Source organism: Astyanax mexicanus, chromosome 5, assembly GCF_023375975.1.
Source record: "Astyanax mexicanus isolate ESR-SI-001 chromosome 5, AstMex3_surface, whole genome shotgun sequence".
Lineage (NCBI taxonomy): Eukaryota > Metazoa > Chordata > Actinopteri > Characiformes > Acestrorhamphidae > Astyanax > Astyanax mexicanus.
In genome coordinates, this window is record NC_064412.1 from 2,424,465 (window position 1) to 2,451,255 (window position 26,791).

A 26,791-nucleotide genomic window follows, 5' to 3' on the forward strand; every position below is an offset into this window, starting at 1 on the left:
CAGCGTTTGTGTTTGTGTGCTTTTCTTTTCCAGGCGATACTTGAGTCACCGGAAAAACAGCTAACACTAAACGAGATATACAACTGGTTCACACGAATGTTTGCATATTTCCGGCGAAATGCAGCAACGTGGAAGGTAATTTATTTATTTCCTTGTTTCCTGCTCTCTCTCTCTCTCTCTCTCTCTCTCTCTCTCTCTCTCTCTCTGTGCATTAGCATTAATAAGTACTTCATTCCATTCCAACTGATACATACAAGACTGTATATGGTTACATAAGAGTTTTCTCAAGAAGTCCAGTCTGTTTCTGAACTGATGAAAAAAAGCCTAAACGTTGGAAACTCATAGCGTTTATCTTATTTAACTAAAAAGACAAAAAAAAAAAAAAAAAAAAAACTAAAGTATGGTCTTGGATGCTTCTTCTAAGGCAACGCTTAAATAATCACATGTAGTGTAAAAATAAATACAGTTAACACAAATACACTGAAAAGCAAGACTTATTAAGTCATGACTATGTTTAATTACTGAAAATACAATAGAAGGTCATTTATTTCCATTGTTTCCTGCTCTTGCTCTCCTTCCTGGTTTTGAGTTAATGTGCATTAGCATTAATAAGCACTTAATTCCATTCCAACTGATACATACAAGACTGTATATGGTTACATCACAGGGTTTTCTCAAGAAGCATCGATCAATGATTTGAGTGATAGGACAATTTGTTGTGATGATTAAAAAATAAATAAATACAATAAAATAAAACTAAAACCATTAAAACACGTACATAAGTATAGTCTTTGGTTCTTTGTTGAATCCAAAGTGGTTCTTCTAAGGCAAAGCTCAAGTAATCGTATGTAGTGCGGAAATAAATACAGTTAAAACTAATACACTAAAATGTATTGAGTCATGACCGTTTTATTACTAAAAATTATTAGTGTAAAACATCTATTTTTAAGTACTTCATTCAATTCCAACTGCATATAAAACTGTATACAGTTACATCATAGAGTGTGCTCGACTGTTGAAAAGTCGCAAATGTTGGAAACTCATAGGATTAATCAATGATTTCGGTGATTTTTTTTTTTTTGTTTTTCAGTGACAATTTACTGTGATAAAATCTTATGTTTGAAACCCATATTAGACCCACTAGAGTTTGGTACGGCATGTTAAAAAACAACAAAAAACTAAAACAATTTAAAGGCTTCACACTTAATCAAATCATATTAAAATATAGTGAAAATATATACGCTAAAAAGTAAGACCTCTCCCATTAGGAGAGCCCAGTTTGGTAGAAAGTTTATTAAAAAGTAAATTATTCCCTGCTCTCTCTCTCCTTGAGAAGTTCCTGAACTGATGGAAAGCCCCAAAGGTTGGAAGCAAAGATTTTAGATATGACAATTTATTGTGATAAAATGAAGAAAATCAGATATTTGAAACCCTTATTAGACCCACTAGACCTTAATCTCAGCAGTTAATTTGGTACAGCCAAATCCAGGAAAACTAAGACTTGTGTGAGCAACCATTTAATCTATAGTCTTGAATGCTTCTTTTAAGGCAACACTTAAATGATCGTATGTAGTGTGGAAATAAAAAGCTAAAACAAATACGCTAAAAAGTAAGATCTATTGAATCATGGCTGTTTTATTACTAAAAATAAAAACAGAAGTTCACTTATTTTCTTATTTCTTGAACTATTGGAAATTAATCCTAAATAGTTGGAAGCTCGTAGCATTCATCAATGATCAATAATTTCAGTGATAAAATAATTTATTGTGATAAAATGAAGAAAATCAGATGTTGAAACCCTTATTAGACCTTGATCTCAGAGGTAAGTTTGGTACAGCATGTGTAAAAAAATAAATAAATAAAAAAACAAAAACACAAAATAACTTTCAGACTTGTGTGGACAACCCTTTAAAGGTCTTCTTTAGATACACTAAAAAGTGAATATAAAAATAGGAAGACACTTATATTCTTATTTCCTGAACTGTTGGAAAGTCCTAAATGTGGAAAGATCATAGCATTGATCAGTGATCTCAGTGATAGGACAATTTATTGTGATAAAATGAAGTAAATCAGATGTTTGAAACCTTTATTAGAGCCATTAGACCTTGATCTCAGCGGTAAGTTTGGTACGGCATGTTTAAAAAATTAAAATAAAAAAGTAAGACTATTTAAAGGCTTCACACTTACACAAGTATGTTTTTTGGGAATCCAAATATATCGTACCTAGTGGAAAAATAAACACTGACTATGACTGATATGTTTAATTACTAAGAAAGTAAATTATTTCCTGCTCTTGCTCTCCTTCCTGGTCTGACTTAAAGTGCATTAATATTAATAAGTACTTCATTCCATTCCAACTACATACAAACCTGTATATGGTTACATCACAGGGTTTTCTCAAGAAAACTAGTGTGGGAATAAATACAATTAAAACAGATACACTAAAAAGGGAATATAAAAATAGAAGGTCCCCAATTTTCTTATTTATTGAACTGATGGAAAGTCACAAATGTTGGAAAGTCATAGCATTAGCAATGCTTTTAGGAAAAGGATCATTTAAAGTAATACAATGAGGAAAATCAGATGTTTGAAACCTTTATTAGACCCATTAGACTTTGATCTTAGCAGTAAATTTGGTACGACATGTAAAAAAAAAAACTCACAGAAAAACAAAAGACTTTTGTGGACAACAATTTAAAGTATGGTCTTGAATGCTTCTTCTAAGGCAACACTCAAATAATTGTATGTAGTGTGGAAATAAATACAGTTTGAACTGTTTGAAAGTCCCAAATGTTGGAATCTTATAGCATCTATCAATGATTTCAGTGATAAAGAAAATAAAGCAAATCAGATGTTTGAAACTTTTATTAGACCCACTAGACTTTGATCTTAGCAGTAAATGTGGTACAACATGTAAAAAAATCCACTTAGACTCGGGTAGAGACTGCTACTTACAGTATGGTCTTGAATGCTTCTTCTAAGTTGACGCTAAAAAGTAAGACTTAGTCATGACTCAACATGTTTTATTACTAAAAATACAATACAATGGCATTTATTTCCTTGTTTTCTGTTCTCTCTCTCTCCTTTCTGGTCTGAATTAATGTGCATTAGCATTAATAAGTACTTCATTCCATTCCAACTGATACATACAAGCCTGTACATGGTTATATCACAGGGTTTTCTCAAGAAAAATGTGTTAATTAGAGTCCAGTCTGTTTCGGAACTGATGGCAAGTCCAGTGATATGACAATCTATTGTGATAAAATGAGAGAAATCTGATGAATCTTCTCCATCAGCAGCCAGAGTCTGAGAGAGAGAGAGAGTACAGCAGGATAAAACTAAGAAAATCAGATCTTTGAAACACTTATTAGACCTATTGTAAGTCGCTTTGGACAAAAGCGTCTGCCAAATGTAATGTAATGTAATGTAATGTAATGTAATATTGGTTTTGATTTTAGTAGTAAATTTGGTTTTGCATGCAACAAACTCTTAAAAAAAATTTGTTTATAGAGTTGTGTGTGTGTTTAAGTGTAAAGCCTTTAAATAGACGGCCATACCAGTTCACATCGTACACAATAAAAAAATATATATATAAAAACTGCTACAAAGGGATCTTTTTTTTAGTGATGCCATAGAGAAGAACCATTTTTGTGAAAGAGTTGATAAAAGTTGATAAAAACATTTCATTAAAAATGTTTCTTTATGGGATCAAAAGAGGATCTTATTCGATATCCTTTGAGAAACCCTTTGTATCAGCTTTCTTTTCTTTATTTTTTTTATTTTTTTATTTAGTTTTAAACAAAGCAATTCCCTCACAGTGAGAAAAGGTCAAGTTCAGTACAAATAATACATAAAAAAAAAACATGCAAGAGACAAATAGCACCCAGCTTTCCGTAATTCCAGCGGATCGTCTGGAATCTTCCATTGTTTCACTGCGTCTGTAACCCAAACAGGGAATTCGTTTTATGACTGCTTTTTTTTTTTCCACAATCAAATGACCATAAAAAATAAAACAAATTACAGCATTTTTCCCCTTAAATACCGTTCAGCTTAATGACGCTTACTCAGAGCAGAGCTGGACGAGGCGCGCTGTTCACGAGTTTATTTTAGCCGTATTTCGGCTGTTTACTCTGGACGCTTTTCAGTAGCTTTGAGGGGAATCTGGTCACTCGAGTAGGATGTTTTCCTCTCGCCGGCGTTTTTCTTTTCTGTACATTATTTGCATTTGAGCTGAAGCGTTGGAGTTTCCGCTTCGCAGCGAGGCAGGAAATGATGAACTATCTCCCACTTTTACCACAAGCGAATGATAAAGCGCCGCGCTGACAGCCCCGCCGTGCACGGCCATCCGTCAACCCGCGCTTTATTTACTAAATATTGCTCGCGTACGGTGCAAATGGGCCTGATGAAAAGGTAAATTATGAACTCTAAACAGAGCAGCATGTTATAATTGTGTAGTTTCCCCTCATTGTTCGGCACAGAGAGAGAGAGAGAGAGAGAGAGAGAGAGAAAGCGACGGGCCAGAGACTGGTGTTTATTTGAGCGTCTGTTTGTGCAGTCTGGAATTTTGTTTGCGGTTTAAGGTGGTCCGTTCAATCCCCTCACCAACCACTGCCTCCTCTGTGTTTCTCAGTGTTTGGAGAGAGAAAGTTGGAAGCTGAGTTTCTAACCTGACAGCATTAATGAGTAATTCCAGCGAGAGCTTTAATGTGATACAGTGAAAGAAAAGCAAAAGCACATCCTTGAAACCCGCGTTAGACCTTCAGCGCCGTGTTTAAAAAACCTCGCGGAAAGAGTTTCAATTGATTTATCTCTGCAGTGAGTCGGTGTGGTTCTGAATGCACTATCAGAAAACACCATTTTCTATTTTACATTCTTCTAATGTCGTCTAACTGTGTTCTGTTATAAATGTCCAGCATCTATAATGACTACAATAACTTCATGAATGATGTTTTACTGTGATGTGTAATGGGTTTTTACTGTATGTGTCCTTGGAAGTTTCTTTGGGTTAGGCTACAGAAGAACCACCTTTGGTTCTTTAATTGTTCTTTAAAGAACAATGTTAAAATGGGAAAGAAAAAGATGTTCGGTAACACTTTCTATAAATGTCATCTCTATTAGACTCTATAACCACATTCCAAAGGCATCATAAACATGTATTATAAAAATGCATAACCCATTATAGCCATGTTTATTAAGCATTATGACTTGATCATAATGCATTATAAGCTGTGCTTATTATTATACATATGTTAAAATGTATAAAGTATATATCTATCGTTAATAATCTACTCACACAATGAAAGTCTGTCATTTTTCTTGTTATAAGTATATGACCTGTTGTTATACATTATAACTGACTATAACTAATGTTATATTGAAGACAAGAATAATTTATGAGTGGTTAAAAATATATTTATAGGATTATTTTAAATTGTAACCTGGGACTGAGTTTCTTAGTATTGACGTATATGTTATAATCACAGTTCATGATGCATAATAAACATGGCTATGATGAGTTAAACATTTTTGTAAAGCCAAATATCTAAAGCCATGTTTATAATGCCTTATAAATGCATTATAATGTATTGTGAGTGTTTATAGAGTCTTATATAAAGATGACATTCATAGAAAGTGTTACTGGATGTTCTTGGAGACGCCAAATTTGGTTAATAATTTGAGCTTAAAACTGTCCTTATTTTAGTGCAATAAAAACCTTATTGGCACCAATAAATATACAGCTCAAAAAAGGCTTAAAAATGATGAGTTTCTTTGATTTTACCAAATTAAAAACCTCTGGAATATAATCAAGAGGAAGATGGATGATCACAAACCATCAAACCACCAAACTGAACTGCTTGAATTTTTGCACCAGGAGTAAAGCAGCATAGTTAGTTATCCAAAAGCAGTGTGTAAGACTGGTGGAGGAGAACATGATGCCAAGATGCAGAAAAAACTGTGATTAAAAACCAGGGTTATTCCACCAAATATTGATTTCTGAACTCGTAAAACTCTCTTTATGAATATGAAGGTTTTTTTTTGCATTATTTGTGGTCTGAAAGCTCTGCATCTTTTTTGTTATTTCAGCCATTTCTCATTTTCATTTTACTCAAACATAAACCTAATAATAGCAAAATCAGAGAAACTGATTCAGAAACTGAAGTTCTAACTGTTGGTTTGTTTCTTGTCGCTCCTCTTCTTCTTTTTTTCTCCTACACCAACCGCAGAACGCAGTGCGGCATAACCTTAGTCTTCACAAGTGTTTTGTGCGAGTAGAAAACGTTAAAGGGGCGGTATGGACCGTCGACGAGCTAGAATTCCAAAAGAGAAGGCCTCAAAAGATCAGCGGGTAGGTTCTTCATCTTTCCAACGCTGTGCTTAATTAGCCTGGCTGCCCAATCCCGTGTCTGTGGTGTTAATTGATTGATGGGATGCAATTCCATGCTGTCATCATCGCCTGTGCTGTGCTGTGCTGTGCTGACCCCCCTTTTGCTAGCGTTGGCGTTGCGTCGCTACCTTGCTGGTTCCTACAGTGGCTTGTTTGTGGTCATGCATTTCCCCTATCCGCCTCATTTGAACATTTTCTTGTCTGTTTGTCTATCTGTCTGTCTGTCTGTCTGTCTGATCATTGCATCCGCCCTTTCCGCCTTGCTTGGTGCTCCCTCCATTTCTCAGGGTGCAGTGCGCACCAATCTCTCCCTACATAAGTGCTTTATAAGAGTCGAGGATGACTTTGGGTCCTTTTGGACCGTAGACGAAGAAGAGTTTAAACGCGGCCGCCACGTACAGCGAGGTCGCCCACGGAAACACCTCAACGAGCTACCTGTACAGTAAGCACCGCCCCTTTCCCTGCCTGGCCCCGCCCCCTCTTTGCTATCATATCCCTGCATGCTTTGCTGCTCCTGTGTGCATCACCATGTGCTCATCATCATCATATGTTTATAGAGCTTTAAACTGCTGTTTATTTGTCGTATTCTGCTTCAGTATAATTTCTGTAATCTGTGATGCATTAATATGTGATTTAAATGTGCAATAATGTATATTACTGTATATATTGTATATTATACATATTATTGATTTTCTAGGCCTCAAATTATACACCACATTGCTTTATCTTATTATCTAATTCTATAAGTCTATAAATCTTTTCAGAGAGAAAAATAAGAATTAAATTTTTTTTGCAAGCTGTAAATGCATTGTACATTAAAATTATTCAGTATGTTTTATAAACACCAACAATAATTATTTGCTATATTAGAAAACTAATATGAATTTTAAAAAAGCAAACAAAAAGTCACCAGTCTAGTCAAGTCTGCTTCATGTGACCAAATTTAATATTTTTCTTTTGTAAAATTGATTTAAAAAATAGCATTTTGAAAACAGTGTAACTATGAGGTTTGCACTGATATACCATCAATTATTTGTTTGGTTAAAACATGATTATAAAATGTTTGAAACTGAAAGTTGAATAGATTTTATTATTAATTAGTATTATTATTTTTTTTCTTCAGAAAAAGAGGCTGAAAACACATTTATAAGACCTAACATAAACGTCTTTTCAACCTCTTTAAAAAAAATAAGAAAAGCAGCTTCTTAACTTGAAATGTTAATTTTTTAGTGTTTTTTTGAGTCTGTTTAAGATCATTATTCCTAAGCTAAATAAATGTACACGTAAACAACGCTTATTAAGACAAACATTCTTAGAGCACAAAATTAAGATGTATTGCCTTGAAATTAGATAATTTCCCTTTTTATGATTCTAAATAAATGGATTTTATTTTTATTTATTTATTTATTTATTCATTTTGCAGTGTAAATGGTCAAACAAACTATTGAGTATGCATTTGTTTATTTACTGTAGGTCTTATATTGAGAAGAGATTTGTAAAAAAAAAAAAAAAAAAAAAAAATGCTTTTATACCAGGATTTTTTTTTCAGATCCTGTTGTATTCTGAATTGTTTTGGTAATTTTTCTGCAGAAGTCCGGCTCTAGTGAAAAATATCCAGACCAGTCTGGGATATGGTCCCGCCCTCTCGGCTGCATTCCAGGTAACACACACAATCTCTATACACACACACACACACACACACTGCATACCTTTAAATCTTAGCTATCTTTAACGAAAGGTTCTGATGTTTATTTATTTATTTTTTATTTGCTTAACCATATAAAGCTGTGAGATTAATGAATTTATACATTATTATATTATATGCATTCCTACTAGTCTTCTTCTCTTCTAATTCCCCCCCTCGCTCCATCCTTTTTCAGGCTTCCATGGCAGAAAACAGCATACCTCTCTACACTACTGCTTCCATCGGAAGCCCCACTCTTAACTCGCTCGCTAACGCTATCCGAGAGGAGATGAACGGGGCTCTGGACCACGGCAACAGCAACGGATCCGACAGCAGCCCCGGACGCTCCCCCCTGCCAGCTATGTGAGTCTTTAACCCCCCCCCCCCAGATACTCACACAGTGTTCTTTCTGCAGGTTTTAACCACATAAGGGTTTAATTACTCATTATATAGAGTAATTTCCCTTAGAAATAAGATATTAGTACTTATAAGCACTTATAGTGGGTTATAATGCACTATACAACGTAATACCTTATAACAACAGTCATAAACTTGTATAATAAGTTGTAAGTATCTATAATGCATGGTCTCACACTAAATATCACTATAAGTACTTAGGAATTATTATGGACTTTATTATAACTTATGATGGCCATTTTAAAGTATTATGTATGCCATAAAAGACATTATATGATGCCATATTTCACAATATGACACATACAATACCCCATAATGACTAACGTAAACATGTATAATCATATAATAATCATATAATAAAGGCATTATAATGACCATCATAAGCTTGCTTAACATGTTGTTTGTACTTATAATGCATTGTATGACACTATATGTTGCTATAAGTACTTAAGCTTGTAATATAGTTCATATGACTCATTGTAAGGTATGTCATACCATGCACAAACCGTTATACAAGCTTATGACTGTCATCGTAAGGTATTATGTATGCCATATAATGCATAATGTCTTAAGAATAATTAGCTTGTATAATAATTAAAAAGTACTTACAAAGACATGCAACTTTATATTGTGCGTCATGATTACGTATACTAGCTTTACCATTCATTATAAGGTATTCATATTGTGACATATATCATATAATGCATTATATGACAATCTGGTATAATGAACGGCAAAAGCTTGTATTATAAATTATAATGCATGGAATGATGCATGATGATTTGCACTATGATGCTATTCTTATTGTCATGCAAGCTTATGATGGTCATTATGTGCCAATTATAAGCCATAGTTATTACTTTATAATGACAATTATAAGTTTGTAAAATAATTCAGGACTTATTGGGACATATAGTGTCCTATAATGCAAGTACTTGAAATATATGGCATACATAATGTGTTACAATGACTGTCATTAGCTTGTATAGTCATTCATTTAACTTCCTAAAATTTGTTATAGGATGCTATATGTCCTATTTAATTTGTATAAAAGCTCATGTTTGTCATTGTAATGCATTGTGTATGCAATATAATACACTGTATTCGCTATAAGTGCTAATACAAGCTTTTTATAGTCATTATAAGGTATTGACTCGACTTGACTTATTCATGCCATAAAATGCATTATATTTAAGTTTATATTTATTTATTACTTTCTATTAATAGCTTTCTATAGTCATGATGCTATGCAGTATTATTCATGCCATATAATGCATTATAAGTGCAGGATTAACAGGAAGTGTTGTGCAGTGTTGTAGTTCAGTAGAAATGGTGAAGTGCTGTGTATCTGCTCCAGCCCTGACTCTGACTCCTTCCAGAGGAAACTCCACCTTTTGGAAAGTTCTCAGTCTGGGGCGGATCATAAAGAAAATAGCCTCTCTGTTATTTTAAGAGCTGAGTTTATAAACTGTGTTTTATCGCAGGTCAATAACGTGCTGCACTGTGCTGTACTGCGCCGCCTCGCTCCCTAATTATTGCCTCCATTTACTTTAAATATTTACAAATGTGGTGAATAGAAGATGACAGAGCTGCCCTCCGTTCTGCACCCGAACCAGACTCACAACACGTCCCTAAAGACCTCTGAGCCACCCCGAGGAAAACAATGAGACCAGAGAGAGAGAGACGCCTCGAACCCTGCCAAAAGATTCATGTAGCTGCGCTGTGGTTAAAAACCACATCAAATTCAAAACTCTTACAATCGCCTACAAGGTGATACAGAACAGCTCCTTCCTACCTGCACTCGCTCCTGAAGACTTACGCTACCTCCCGGCCGCTGCGCTCCTCCAATGAACGTCGCCTCGCTTTACCAAACAAACATTCACACAAAGCAATCCAGACTGTTCTCATACAGAGTTCCCCAATGGTGGAACAAACTACCTTCCACTACCAGATCAGGAGAATCTCTCACTATCTTTAATAAACTCCTGAAGACAGAGCTCTTCAAAGAGCACTTACTCTCCTAACACCTCTAACTAACTACCTTCTACTACCAGATCAGGAGAATCTCTCACTATCTTTAAGAAACTCCTGAAGACTGAGCTCTTCAAAGAGCACTTACTCTCCTAACACCTCTAACAAACTACTTCTAACCTCATCTCCTTCTTCCTCTTCTCTACTCCTCTATCCCATTATTTCCCTCTGACCTCCTTAAGGCCCTATCTATAGATGCTTTATTTTTAACTTCTATTATTTTTGTACTTAACCTCTTCTATTATTTGCACTTCAATATTGTAAGTCGCTTTGGACAAAAGCGTCTGCCAAATGTAATGTAATGTAAAAAACACATCTTACTGTAAACTCATGGTACAGTCTTCAGAACCACTACTAATCATTCAGTATATACTGCAAAAGATTCATTAACTCCTCAAATGATTCAGTATAAACTGCAAAAGATTCATTAACTCCTCAAATGATTCAGTATAAACTGAAAAAGATCCAGTTACTCCTCAAATGATTCCGTAATTCCGCAAATGATTCAGTATATGTTGCACAAAGATTCATTAACTCCTCAAATGATTCAGTATAAACTGCAAAAGATTCATTAACTCCTCAAATGATTCAGTATAAACTGCAAAAGATTCATTAACTCCTCAAATGATTCAGTATAAACTGAAAAAGATCCAGTTACTCCTCAAATGATTCCGTAATTCCGCAAATGATTCAGTATATGTTGCACAAAGATTTATTAACTCTTACTATTGATTAAGTATATACTGTGAATGATCCAGTAACTATTACACATGATTTAGAAACTACGACAAATGATTCAGTATGTATACTGCAAAAGATTACGTAACTCAAATGATTAAGAAAATACTACAAATGATTCATTATATATACTGCAAAGGATCCAGGAACTCCTCAAATGATTTCGTAACTACTATAAATGATTCAGTATATACTGCAAAATATTAAATAACGCCTCAAATGATTCAGCATATACTGCAAAGCAATCAATAACAAATACTACAAATAATACGGTATATACTGCAAAAGAATTAATAACTCCTAAAATGGTTCAGTAACTATTCTAAATGATTCAGTATTAATGATTCAGTAATCGATCTAAATGATTGAGTATCTACTAAAAACGATTCAGTGTATAGAACAACTGATTGAACAACTTCTACACATAATTTAGTATACTGCAAATGATTCAATAACTCCTCAAATGATTCAATAACTCCTCAAATGATTCAGTAACTGTTGTAAATACTGTAACTGCTGTATATAACTGAGTAACTACTACAAACACATGATTCAATACATACTACAAATGATTCTGTGAATTTCTAAATTGTTTCAGTACAAATAACTGAGTGTCTAATCTAAATGATTCAGCAATAGATGATTCAGTATATAGTTGTATTTATTTAGGAACTGCTGTAAATAATATAGTTTATACTACAAATGATTCAATAACTCCTAAAATTATTCAGAAACTGCTGTAACTGATTCAGTATTGATGACTAAATAACTGATTTAGATTTAAATTTTAGTAACTGAAATGTCATTTACTTTAGATGATTCATTATCTGCTATAAATGATTCAGTAATAAATTATTTAGTATATAGTTAAATTAAGTAACTCCTAAAATGATTCCGTAACTGCTATAAATAACTAATTATTAGTAGAATTAATGATTAAGTAACTCATCTAAATTATTTAGTAACTAAAATATGTTATTTACTATATATGACTCAGTATAAAGATTTAATGATTCAGTGTTTAGTAAACTGTTTCAGTATATATTGCAAATGATTCACTACAACGACAACAAACACTGCAATGCCTCCTAAAATGATTCAGTAGATATAAATAGTTCTATAATGTGGTTTGAGGGTGAGAAATGTTGGTATGGAACAATACACAGGCCTTTAGGGTGCAAATGTTTAGAGATTAAGCATTAAGAGCAATTTTAAGGTGTGTTTGAGCTTTTAAATCAGTATCTGTAAACTGTCTTCATCTTTTAATATATTTAGGAGACTGGATATCTATTAAAAATCAACTGAATGCTGTTTTTTTATGTTACCGAGACAAACTATCCTCTGAAAACCTCCAAAACCAGATCAAGTGTTAGGCGCTGAAGTCACACACCCAGCGTCCAGCACCACCTCGGTCTGGGGCTTTTCTTTTTATCTTCTGTTCTACTGGAGATAAGAGCAATTAATTCTCTCTCTCTCTCTCTCTGTATGTAGATACTCAGCAATCACTGCTTCAGCCTTAATTATAAGTGCAGGGATTGCCAGAGCAGCGTGCGGTTCAATAGCATAATAATAACAATTTCATGTTTGCCCTGCAGCTAGAGATTGAGAACCGGAGGCGATGGGACTTGTGGAGTTACTTTGATCTGAAACCGATAGAACTGGAAGAGTTTTCACCGTTTTTTATTATTCGCTTCTGAATACGGCGCGTCGTTAACGTGGTGTAAAGCTTCAACTGCAGGAAGCTTCATCTGTTTAAGGAGGAACTGATTGGAAGGAATGAATCGAGTCGAGTGAGTTTGAGGCTAATTATCATTTGCTAAACGTGGTTTACAACACACTGATTAACTCAGAGATTCTCCTACAGCTACTTCTAATATTCTACACTCTCGCCAGGGCCTCTCGCGCTCTCCTGGACGCTCTCTTGCTCGTGGTCTCGCGCTCCTGCTACCTTTCTGCAACATATTTCAGCTATTAATGTAAAAAGTAAACCTCTGGTACGTGTGAGCGTCTTCTATAATTGATAGTTTTGTAAGTTTTAGGTGAATAAAAGGTGCAGCTATAATAAACTGGTCTAGTGTTTTAAGAGATATACAGTTAAGGCCTGTCACGATAATTGGATTATTGATTTATCTTAATCCAATGAACGAGATCTCAATAATATTTGGTAAAAATATTATTGGACATAAGGACTTTGAAACTATTGGTGTGTCGTTAGCGTGCCGTAAAGCTTCAGCTGTTTAAGGAGGAACTGAGTGGAAGGAAAGAATCAGGTCGAGTTTGTCACGATAATTGGATCATCGATTTATCGATTTATACAACCTCAGTAATATTTGGTCAATTTTAGGAACTATGTATAAGTATTTGTGTTGTAAAGCTTTAGCTGTTTAAGGAGGAACTGATTGGAAGGAAAGAATCGAGTCGAGTGAGTTTGAGGCTAATTAACATTTGCTAAATGTGTTTTACAACACACTGATTAACTGAGAGATTCTCCTACAGCTACTTCTAATATTCTACAGTCTCGCCAGGGCCTCTCGCGCTCTCCTGGACGCTCTCTTGCTCGTGCTCTCGCGCTTTCCTGTTTGCTCTCGTGCTCTTGCGCTCCTGCTCTCTTTCTGCAACATATTTCAGGTATTAATGGAAAAGTAAACCTCTGGTATGTGTGAGCGTCATCTATAATTGATAGTTTTGTAAGTTTTAGGTGAATAAAAGGTGCAGCTATAATTTAACTGGTCTAGTGTTTTAAGAGATATACAGTTAAGGCCTGTCACGATAATTGGATTATCGATTTATCTTACAATAAATGGACATGATCTCAATAATATTTGGTATATTTTAGTGTGTTGTAAAGCTGCAACTGTTTAAGGGGGAACTGATTGGAAGGAAAGAATCGAGTCGAGTGAGTTTGAGGCTAATTATCATTTGCTAAACGTGGTTTACAACACACTGATTAACTCAGCGATTCTCCTACAGCTACTTCTAATATTCTACACTCTCGCCAGGGCCTCTCGCGCTCTCCTGTTCGCTCTCTTGCTCGTGCTCTCGCGCTCCTGCTACCTTTCTGTCCCTGCAGTCTTGTAAGAGATACACAGTTCGGCCTGTTATGATATACGATAAATAGACATGACTTAATGGTAATCTCAAACAAAAACAGGTTAGCCAAAATTTTAAGTACTTTAAACGTATTAACATGTCGTTAGCGTGTCGTTAGCGTGTCATAAAGCTTTAGCTGTTTAAGGAGGAACTGATTGGAAGGAATGATTCGAGTCGAGTGAGTTTGAGGCTAATTATCATTTGCTAAATGTGGTTTACAACACACTGATTAACTCAGAGATTCTCCTACAGCTACTTCTAATATTCTATACTCTCGCCAGGGCATCTCGCGCTCTCCTGTTCACTCTCTTGCTTGTACTCTCTTGCTCCTGCTCTCGCGCTCCTGCTCTCTCTCTCTCTCTTTCTCGCACGCTCTCGCGCTCTGTGTCCCCGCAGTGTTTCTATAATGAGAAATTTGGCAGATCTCATCTCTGTGGAGAATCCCTTGCCCAGACTGTGGGCCGGGGGGTTCATGTTGTTCCTTGTTTACAGCTGACAGCGTTATTATTCTCGTAAGGGCTCTGTTTCTTATCGCCTCGCGTTTGTGTCGAGCCTCCTTGTCACCCTTCCCACCGAACCCCTTTTCATTCCCCTTTTCTCCTCTCGCGCCTCCCTGCCAGCGCCTTTCTTCCTCCCTTATTGACACTTTGGTGAGGAGCCGCATTCATTTCGCGCGGCGTTTAAAGGCGCGAGTGCGTGGCGCTGTCTGCTCGCCGTGTTGTGTTTTCTTTCGCGTTTTCTTTTTTTTTTTTTTTTCCTCCGGGTTGAAGTTGATTAATGACGGAAACTCGCGCGAGGTCGTCCTCCGGGGACCCGCCTCGCAGGTTGTGCATGTTAACGAGCGGGAAGAGGAACACACAGCGCGCTGATCCAACGCCACCGGGTTCCTGACAGACGGCCCGGCCCCCTCTCCCTCTCTTTCGCGTACTCTCGCGCTCTCTCTCGCTCTCTCTTTTTCTCCTTTCGACTCTCGTCCCGGCCTAGCGCCACAGTCCATTCTCTCCTCTCCACGTCACACGTTGTTAATCTCCCTCATTTATCAATCGCGAGTGAATACCCTCCCTCACTGTCGCCGGGCGAATGTGGAAAATAAAGAGCCTGGTTCTCCTGAAATCAGAACTATCATCAGAAACATGTTTCTATAAAAAAAAAAAATTAAGAAAAATAAGAGAGCACTTAAAAATGATGAGTTTCTTTGGTTTCTTTGATTTTACCAAATTGAAAACTTCTGGAATATAATCAAGAGGAAGATAGATGATCACAAGCCATCAGACCACCAACCTAAAGTGCCTGAATTAAATTTTTGCACCAGGAGTAAAGCAGCATAAAGTTATCCAAAAGTGTGTAAGACTGGTGGAGGAGAACATGATGCCAAGATGCATGAAACAAAATGCGATTAAAAAACAACCAGGGTTATTCCACCAAATATTGATTTCTGATCTCTTAAAATTTCATGAATATGAACTTGGCTTTTTTGGGTGGCACTGGAGCGTGAGGATACAATTGTTTTTTTTTTTTGTTTTTTTTCTACCTCATGTACCACATGTGATGTTAAAGACAATAAAAACTCCTTGAATCTTTAAATTACAGGGAGTTTTTAAGTTTATGCCAGTTATTCATTCATTAGTTCATTCATTTGTAAAAGCTGCTCCTCAGATAAAATTCAACAGAACTGTTCAGTTTTTGATCCATATTTTGATGTTGAATGTGATTAAATGCGATTAATTAATATTTTCTACGATTTCTTTGCGTTTGCAGGCATCACATCAGCGTTAAAGAAGAACCACTGGACCCAGACGAGCACGAAGGACCTCTCTCCCTGGTGACGACGGCCAATCACAGTCCAGACTTTGATCACCACAGAGATTACGAGGACGACCACGAGGACATGCTGTAAAGCTGCAGGGCTTCGTTTCCTCAGGAGCCAAAGTTCCTCTTTTTCCTTAAAGGGGCCAAAATGAACCTAAACTGAAGCGTCATCATCGTCGAGACCACTCCAGACTCTGGACTCTCTCGGTCCTTTTCGTTGACAGCTATAAATAAAAAAATGATGTTTTAATTTACAATTTACGTACTCTTAGTGCCATTAAACATGATGAGGGAAACGGGGAGAAAAACGCAAGAAAAAGCGAGAAAACGGACGATTTATTCCATTTGGGAGCGATTATTTTTTGATTTCTACTTTTCGGGTTTAGAGACAAAGACGAGAAGAGATAAGAAGACAGACCAAGTGCATCATCTTCATCATCATCGTTATTATTATTACCGTCATTTCTACTTCTTCAATAAGCATTCGATAAGGAGCCGTTTGGTACACGAGGACTTCTCTTCTTCTTCTCCTTCCTCTTCCTCCTTTTCTTCCTCTTCCTCATCATCATCTTCCTCCTCCTCTTCCTCCTCCTCTTCTTCACGTTGCCTGGCCTGCTGGAGAGACCAGACTGGACACGGATGTGAAAACGTGTGCATGCAGAGAAAGACTGCCGTACTGACTCGCCATCGCCCTTGATTATTGATTATCGATTATTGATCATTGATCATTAAGCCCCCTGAAACGTTTTTGTGTGTCGCACAGTTGTACGTGAATTTAGTTCGGTGTCACTGCCTTCAAATCATGGATAATCTTCCATCACAGCTGGGATTCTGGAGTTTCGAGGGCGAATATTAATAATAATAAAAATACCTTTGTGTCCCATCCTCCTGTTGTTCCACGCTGTTCTATTATCATGCTCTACTATTGTTCTATTGATTTATTTCCTTTTATATTTTGTTTTCTATTCTGTTTTATCGGTAACACTGCTTTCTAGGAATGTCACGTCTATTAGACTCTATAAACACCTTCGTAACACATTATATAATGCATTTAGTTTAAGGAATAAGGCATTATAAACATGGCTATGAATACTAATATATGGATACAAATACAAAAAAAAAAAAAAACACACACACACACATTATAGACACCTTTATAACGCATTATGAATTGTGACCAAAATTAATAAATGTGTTGTGTATCAATTACAAGAAATTATTGGAATATTTGATTAAATATTATATTATTTATAGTCACTTTTGTGTTATGTTATAACTAGGGCTGTCAACCTTAACGCATGCAGTTAATAAAAGTATTTTTTTTTCCTATTTTCAAGCTGCTTAGTGTGGAATATGGAGCTACACTAGCGTTTAAACTCAGAAACTCAGAACACATTACAATATTTAAGTTTAAAAACCATCAAAACCGGTTAAAACGTATCAAAATATGATTAGTAGTGTCCCCTTCCCAAAAATAGTGTCAAAAGTATCAGCATTTAAAAAAAATATTAATTATCATGATTTTATTCATGATTAGCGACAGAATATCGTTGTTAATTATCACAATAATTTTGTAAAACTGATTATTTTATTTAAATTTAAATACTCATCGTTAAAAGATTAGTTTTTTTTTTTGTTTGTTTTTTTAAGGAAGAAAAAGTGTGATTAATTGCAATCAATCACAGAATTCTATTGTGATTAATATGATTGATATTTTAATGGATTGACACCACTAGTTATAACATGTCTTTATGTGCTCTAAGTAAGCTGACAAACTTTAATAGTGGAACTATATTTATTATTAATGATAAGATATATACTGTATAATGTTTAATTAACAAACATATCACAATCACAGCTTGGCTATATGGCTATAATGTGTTATGCATTTTTAATAATACTTATAGCCATGTATATAATCTATTATGAATGGATTATAATGTGTTATAAAGTCTTATAGACGTGACATTCATAGAAAACAGTTTTATCGTTTTATTTCCTGAAACTGATCAGACCTCATTGCCCGTTGTTGTGGAGATTCTGTACGATCAGCACTTGATAATGATAATGAATGTGTTAGTGAACGAGTTTTTATGGTTTTTTTAAATGTTTTAAAATGTAAAATTCCTATTTTCCTGTTTTTTTTTCTTCCTTTCTTTCCATTTCTTTTTTTTTTTGTTTGCAACGAGAAACAGAATGTCAATTTTTTACCATGTAGTATTTTTCTGTCATTTATTTCATTTATTTCAGATCGCCACGCCACTGTCTTTCTCAAAACACACTCACACACACATATATATTCACACACATATATATATACACACACACACACACACACACACACACACACACACACACACACACGCAGTTAAAGTCCATCTGCAAATGCACTACTGGTAATGAAGGCTCTCTCTCTCCACGCATCAATGAAGTTTAATTTTCACAAGGGAATGAATGACAGAGAAATCAAGGCAGGTTACGACTTATCATTATAAAATTATACTTTCAAAATTCCTCTCTTCCTTTTTTTTCTTTCTTTTTTTCTGCCGTGGCGACGGTGTGTGTTCTCCGCAACCGAATCGCTGATCAGAAAAGGAAAAAATAATATAAAAACTAAATCACTGGTGTGAAAAAGGGGGGAAAAAAAGAACGAAATGTCAGAATAGAGGGGAGGAAGCAGCAGCCAGGAGATAATAGTTAGACAAAAACTAATTGTGATTCCCAAACGAAACTGTCAGCATAGATTAAACTTCCATTTCTATACTTTTTTTTTTTCGTTTCTCAACCCGTTCTGTGAATAACAGACTGTCGAAAATGTTCAACCCCTTTAAAAAGCGCTAAAAATGATTCACTGTTTTGTTTTAAGGTTGTTTTTTCATCATTATAATCACTATAGCTGGACCACTGTATGCATTTCTCTCTTTGTGTGTGTATGTGTGTGTGTTATATTAGCAGTTGTTATTAATTACAAGTTGGATTCAGATGAAAAAGAAAGAGAAGAAGAAAAAAGAAAGAAAGAAAGAGAGAGAGGTTAAAGGGATTACAAGCCAAGGCTGGCATTAGAAGCCATGACCACTGAGCATTACATCAATGGGGCAGCCCACTAAAACCACATGCATCTGGACATGCATCAAGCCATGCATCTAGCCATGCATCTAGCCATGCATCTAGCCATGCATCTGGACGTGCATTTAGCTATGCATCTAGACATGCATCTAGACGTGCATTTAGCTATGCATCTAGACGTGCATCTAGCCATGCATCTAGACGTGCATCTGGACATGCATTTAGCTATGCATCTAGACATGCATCTAGACGTGCATTTAGCTATGCATCTAGACGTGCATCTAGCCGTGCATCTAGACGTGCATCTAGCCTTGCATCTGACATTACCTTAGATCTTGGAGAAAAGTATGAAGACATTGCTTTCCCTTAAATTGAACTATTAGCAAACTCTAGAAGAACCAGCTTGCCTGCAGTTTTAAACTTTCTAGACTAGAATCAAAAAATAAAAACACTTTACTGCCAAAAGTATCCATTGCATTTGGTGAATTAAAGCTTAGATGAAGCTTCTCAAACATGGAAACCCATTCTTTTATTGCATGAGTCTCTCTAAAATCTTCTGTTTTTGATCTAATCTGAAGATATATGAAGTTTAAAGCTTAAATGAAGTTTGGATGAAGCTTCTCAGGCATGGAAACCCATTCTTTCATTGCTTGAGCCTTTCTAAATTCAACTGTTCTTGATTTAATCTGAAGTTACATGAAGTTTGGAGGTGTGTAGTGATTACTGTTGCTTGCCTCCACTGTGTTATAATATCACTGACAGTTGGCTGTGGAATATTTTGTGGTGAATAGTAAAATTTCACGATTGGACTGGGTTGTTGCACAGGTGTTGCATCCTACCCATTCTTTCACTAATAGCAAATACTTTTGGCACTATAGTGTAGAGCAACCAACCACTTCTCCACACTTCCATTCTTCTTTTCTGTAATTTATTGTTTTTCATTTTTTTTCTTTTATTCTTTAAGCTCAAATCAAGTTTCCTGTTCATTATCTGTGACGACCAAAGATAAACTACTAAATGAAATAATAAAAATATGATATTCTGTGTTCCATGCAATAGAAAACAAGGCCAAATATCCTCCTCGTTCTCTTCAGCTGGATGCAAAAGAGTAGAAAAAGAAAACAGTTACACGGCTGCATCTCGATTAATAGTGAATGAATCGGTGAAACAAGGCATTTAACGTTTAAAAGCCAAAAAGTTTGTTCGACGGCCAGCTGCAAGTCTTCACTTTTAACCAAAACAGGAAAAGTAGAGGAGAAAAAAGTAAAAAAAATGAGAAACACATGACCATATCATAGAAATACTGTGTTTGGGCCACTGAAAAAACTGAAGGGACGACTGTAAAAACAAACAAACAAAAAAAGATAAAATTAAATAAAGGTATTTGGGGTGAAACTGAGTTTTAGCACCGAAAATACAGGAAAGGGACGAGATTTTTAAAACACAATGTAAAAATCTGTGAGATCTACACTTCAAAACAACTGGACCACAAAATGATGACATTTTGTTCTCTATTTGTCCTTTTTATTGTATTTTTTTTATTTCATTTCTGTGTTGATAACACTTTATTTGAAGGGTATCTACATAGGCGCTTTATAACACATTCATAAGCGTTGTATAATGCGTTTTTAAAGCTTATAATGCTTCAGAATTTTATAAGCATTTATTATGAATAGCTTATCCAAAAGACATAAGAAGACGAGTGTTACGCAATATATAAGGTTGTTTAGACAAAAAATTAATGACATATGTTGTCGAAAAGTTAAATATCATATTTAGGTTATATTATATATTTAAATCATGATATACATATTTTTTTCAGGTTTCCAAAGCAATTTAAGGTATAAGGGTGCCCTAAAACTAAAATTAAAGACCCTTTCTTCATTTATAACACTGTTATAAACAATAAAAACAATGCTTTAGGTTTATTTAGGTTCTATTAGCAAAGTGCTTGCACATTTTTAATTTATAATACCCTCTTTAAGCAGACTTTATTGGTTTTATTGAGTTTTCTAATATTAAAATAAAAATCAGAGTGGATAAAATTAAGTGAAAACATTTATAACTCAAATTTAAACACACAAATATCACGGATATTTAAAAAGTAATTTAATTTATGTCACAAAGTATTTACAAAAAACAAAATCCGCTTAAAAACGCATTATTCTTTTATTCCATGTTTATTAATATGTTATTAAGCACATTTGTACGTACCCTTCAATAAAAAAAGGTGTTACTCTGTTTTTTTTTTCACTTTGAAAAGATTGTATGCCACTTATTATATGTGAATCCAGACCCTTTTTTCTTGTGTCCTTCTTTGTTATCCATAGTAATGATTTGCTTATTGATTGTGTTTTTAGGTTTTGTCAACTTATTACCTTTTTTATATTAAAAAAACACTCCTGTCAACTAATAAGCTGGGTACAAGGTACTTTAATAGCAGTTCTTTTTTAACTTTTTTCCTTTGTTTATTTGCTTGATTTTATTTTTATTTTTTGTTTCTTTCCTTTGTAAATTTAATCACAACTTTCTGGTATGGCATATATAAAAATATGATATGTGAACATAAATCATAATCAATAGAAGAGTTATTCCCTGGCAGCTGTGGTAATTAGGTATTTTTAAGCTTGTTAAGACAGAAAAAGAGAGAGAAAGACAAAAAGCAACCAGAACTAAAACAGAAAAGACAATAGAAAGACATGCATTCATATCTATTCATTCATCCACCCATCCATCCATTCTTCCTTTAATAGCATCTCTCTACAAGTCCTACAGGCCTCATATTCTAAAACTAGAACTAGAACTGTGACTAGAACTAGGACTAGGACTAAAACTAGGACTAGAACTACAACTGGGACTAGAACTAGGAATAAAACTAGGGCTAGTACTTGAACTAGGGCTAAAACTAGGACTAGAATTAGCACTTGGACTAGGACTAGAACTAAGACTAAAACTAGGACTAGAACTGGGACTAAAACTAGGTCTAGTACTAGGACTTGGACTAAAACTAGGATGAGGACGAGAACTAGGACTTGGATTAAAACTAGGACTATAACTGGGACTGGGACTAGTACTAAAACTAGGACTAGAACTAGGCCTAGAACTAGAACTGGGTCTTGGACTAAAACTAGGACTAGGACGAGAACTAGGACTTGGAGCAAAACTAGTACTAGAACTGGGACTGGGACTAGTACTATAACTAGGACTAGAATTAGGCCTAGAACTAGAACTGGGTCTTGGACTAGGACTAGGAGTGGAGGAGAAGGAGGAGGGGACTAAAGCAGATGATCCAGGTCTAGATCACGGAGATAAAATCACCCCCCGCATGTGTAGCTCGACATTACTAAAGCGTGAAGAAGAAGCATGAGAAGAAAAGTTAGTACGCATACCTCAGTTCAAACCTATAGAGAATGACTAAACAAAGAGAAAATAAAATAAAAAAAGAGACAAAAAGAAAAAGAGATTCCATTTCACTCGGTTGCACTTAGTCGTACGTCCTGCATGTTTTAGTCAGAAAACTGTAGCAAATGATATTTTAAGAAAGTGAGAGTTAAGAAAATGATATAAAAATGCAAAAAAAGCTTGTTCATGCATATTTTTTCTTTTTTTATCTTTGTTTTAATTTTTTTTTTTTTTTTTGGTTTTATGAGCCAATCCAAACCTCAGGCCTTTAAGTCTGCTTACCTATTCTTACACTTTATTTTATTTTTATTATTTTCTTTATTGCTTGTTTTGAGTTTTACGTGTTGAGATTTCGTTTTTTCTTAGTTTGTTTTTTCCATTTTGTGGGCTTTTTTTTGTGTAGGTTGTACATAAATACATGCATAATACATACATCACATTATATATAACAACAACAACAACACTGTGTCCTTTTTGCTCTGTTTTTCTTATGTTACTTTTCTTTTTTCGGGGCTCCTTTTGAAGAACAATAACATCCAAAAAATGAATTTGTTTGTATTCTCATGTTTTATTTCATTTTTGTTTTTTTGTTTTAAATGCTTTATTGCAACTGCTTTGTATTGACTATTAAAAAAACATACAAAAAGAGAAAAAAGAGGACACGAAGCAATGACGAACTGCTGTATGTATTGGAATAGCAAACTGTGCTGCAAAATATATGATTATTATTATGTTTATATATATATATACTTAACTTAGTAATCCTTGCTTTTTTTTTGCTACGGATACACAAATAAAATAAAAATAAAAAAACACAGTCATACATATGCAGACGGATATCTGTGAACGAGAGAACGAACGAAAGAGATAGAAAAAGAGAGGGGTGGGATTGAGTCGGGGATAATCCCTGATTTTAGGATTTTAAACACTGTAAAATAGAAACCAGTCTGTTATTGTCGACCTAAAAGCATTTTGTACAGAGATTTTCTGTTTTTGCTTTTAAGTCGTTTTTTTATTCCTTCAGACTTTTAGTGGTCCGGCCTCCGTTTCCTCAGAGCGAAATCTCATGCATGACAAACGTCAGAGAGAGCTGTGGTAGAGTGGTCAGTTATATATCGGGGTGTATCTTAATAATATTTTATATAAAAGTGATATAAAACGAAAAAACATCCAGCGCCAAGACGTTCTCTTAACCTTCTCTTCTTCGGAAAAATGAAAAAACCCAAATACAACTCATACAAACAAGCTTCAGGCTTCACACATGGTGAGAAACATATTCCTATGAATCTTATATTCATAATGCATTATGAATGCATTCATAATGCACTATATGACATGCATAATACAGTACCTTATAAGGAGCTTGTATAATAACTCTTAAGTACTCACAGCAACATTCATAACACATTATAAACTACAAGTATAAGGGTTTATAAAGAAAGGGCTTATAATGACTTATAATATCTGTTCATAAGAACATTGTATAATGTAGTGTTGTAATGCACTATAATACATACTTGGTATATGTTGGTTTAATACATTAAAATATGCAGCTATGTCTTCTCAAATTAAACTTTTTTAAAAAGTATGTAACACATTATAAAGGCTTATATACAGTCATTACTGACTTTAAGTGAAGTTTTAAGTGGAGTTTTCATATGCATTTTAAATGTAAAGTAAATTTTATAATGTCTTATTTTAATGTCTTATAGAGCATTATGGGTGCTCTTTACTGGCTTTAAGTGAAGTGAAGTGTGTTTTTAAATGCCTTTTCAAATGCCTACAGTAAGGCCTCATAACAGTTACTTCACGTTTATAACACACTTCACTTTAAGACAGTAAAGAGCAGGCTTTATAATGTATTGCATATAAAATGTAATTTTATAAAAGCTTAATTTGAGAAACCATAGCTGCATATTATAATGCATTATATGATAATATACCAAATATGTGTTATAGTGCATTACAACACTACATTGTACAATGTTCTTATGAACAGATATTATAAGGCATTATAAGGCCATTCTTTATAAATCCTTATACTTGTAGTTTATAATGTGTTATGAATGTCGCTGTAAGTACTTATGCGCTATTGTACAGTCATTGTAAGATATTATGCATGTCATATAGTGCATTATAAAAGCATTCATAATGCATTATGAATACATGGTTAATAGGAAGTTTTTTGTTTTAGTATTTTTAAAATCTTGGATCTATTTTTGATCACTGTTAAGTTCTTTCTAGCTGTAAAGTTCGGTGAACCCAAGCACAGTATGTTCGAACACATTTAGAGGTTTGAACTCTTTCTTTCCTAATATCTTTATTTCTTTCTTTCTTCCTTTTTGTTCGTTTTTTCATTTTCTTTGCTAATTTCTTTACAAAAATCAGAAATTCTCTAAAAAGTCCCTAAAAAGTCGATTCAATAAGAGATTTCAGAACATTTTACAGAACGTCAGAAATCCCTTCACACTGATTCTTCACTCATTCATACTCTCATACTGATCTATTTTCTTTACTGTACTTTACTGTAAATCCACCCTACTGGTTCTGTTCAGAAGGTAGAGTCTATGTGGGGCCAATCAGAACTGTCGGATCACTGTCGAGGCTGTAAACCTGTACAGTAATGCGTAAGGAGTAAATGCAAGTTTCTCACTTTTATTTCTCTCTTTTTCTTCTTTTTATTCCTATCACCCCATCATTTCATCAGTCTGTAATCCCTCCCTCCTTCACTCCCCCGTCTGTTTTCTGCAGACTTTTCTCGGCGACCGACTGGAGCGTTCGATAAAAATGCAATAAAAATGCTGGTTGTTCACGTTGTTTCTGGAAGCCATTCATTCATTTATTTTACAATCTCAGATTACAGTTAAATCTGAATGGGGAGGATTTTTAAAGAGCATTTAACCCTCCTTGACCTGGTGTATATTTAATTATCCAAACGATGTCTAAAAAAAACTAAATAAATCCTTAAAAGCTGTGTGTTTTTTTTTTGCTTTTTTTTAAAACTCATTTTAACTCTTTTTAACTCCTTTGCTAATTATTCTATTAATATTTAGTGCAATAGTGTTCTTTCCTCTAACAGGTAATGCTTTAATTAGGATAATTCAATCATTTTTCATAAAAAAATATATATGTTCAAACTTTTTAATGTTTCCCTGCTTTATTACTTTCGAAAGACCAACATACTGTATAAAACAATAGTTTTACATAACATTGAAACATAACATTGCAATTTTTAGTTTGAGATGATTTTTTTTTTATATGTTGATTCAACTAAGAAGTTTCATACTGAAAAAAAAAAACACTTTTAACTATTTTTCAAGATCTTCAAACTTTAAAACGGGTCAAATTGACCCAGAACAGAACAGGAGGGTTAAAACTGAGATTAAGAGCTAAACTCCATCCTTACTTCTATATTTACAGTACCGGTATCAATCGGTTTACATTGTAAATTTAATATTGAAGACTATATTAAAGCTCCTTAATAAAGGAACACATGCTGAAATATTTTTTTAATAATAAACCAAAATATGTTTTATATTTTAGATTCCTCTAAATTTGTATTACATGCATCTTTGAGGACAGATCTGCACACTCTTGGTATTTTAATCTCAGCATAAATAGCATTTAGCATAATCATGTTTATATTGACTTATGCACATATTATAAAATGTTATGAATGTAGTTATAGAGTCTAACAAAGATGACATTCATAAAATTGAATGCTTTGTCTATCTTCTCTATTAACATACTCATAACACAATATAAAACATCCTTAAAGCATTATAAATATGATTATACATATTTATAACAATGTAACACATAATAGACATGCTTATTATGCATTATGAATGGTTATTATAAGGCATCATAAGCTGCGGTTGTAATATATTACACATCAGGGTTACTAATATGTTGGCAGGATAGACACCTGTCACTTTACTTGGAGTGTACAATGACGCATTATAATACTATATAAACTAATATAAACTGTTATATTTATATTACATAATAAAGTATGATTAATAAGTGCTTACAAGTTACTATTGTATTCTTTGTTGAGGTTCTTGGTTTATCTTTGTTTATTATCGGTAACACTTTCTATGAATGTAATCTCTATAAGATTCTATAACCATATTCATAACATATTATTATGCATTCATAAGGCATTA

At 34.3% G+C, this 26,791-nt stretch overlaps 1 protein-coding gene across 8 annotated transcripts in view; it reads left to right on the forward strand.

Annotated features, from left to right (window-relative positions):
- foxp1b (forkhead box P1b) overlaps positions 1–23,170 on the forward strand; it is a 409,787-nt gene extending 386,617 nt beyond the window's left edge. For 5 of the 8 annotated variants that reach the window (XM_049479473.1, XM_049479470.1, XM_049479471.1 and 2 more), the window contains 5 exons: positions 34–135; positions 6,673–6,827; positions 7,976–8,045; positions 8,266–8,432; positions 16,104–23,170. In XM_049479473.1, the coding sequence (XP_049335430.1) occupies positions 34–135; positions 6,673–6,827; positions 7,976–8,045; positions 8,266–8,432; positions 16,104–16,242 (633 nt within the window). In that variant the 3' untranslated portion in view covers positions 16,243–23,170. Of the gene's footprint in view, positions 1–33; positions 136–6,224; positions 6,347–6,672; positions 6,828–7,975; positions 8,046–8,265; positions 8,433–16,103 lie in introns of all 8 variants that reach the window. The other 3 variants (XM_049479475.1, XM_049479474.1, XR_007439200.1) reach the window with 2 other exon arrangements.
- Positions 23,171–26,791: the final 3,621 nt, after the last annotated feature.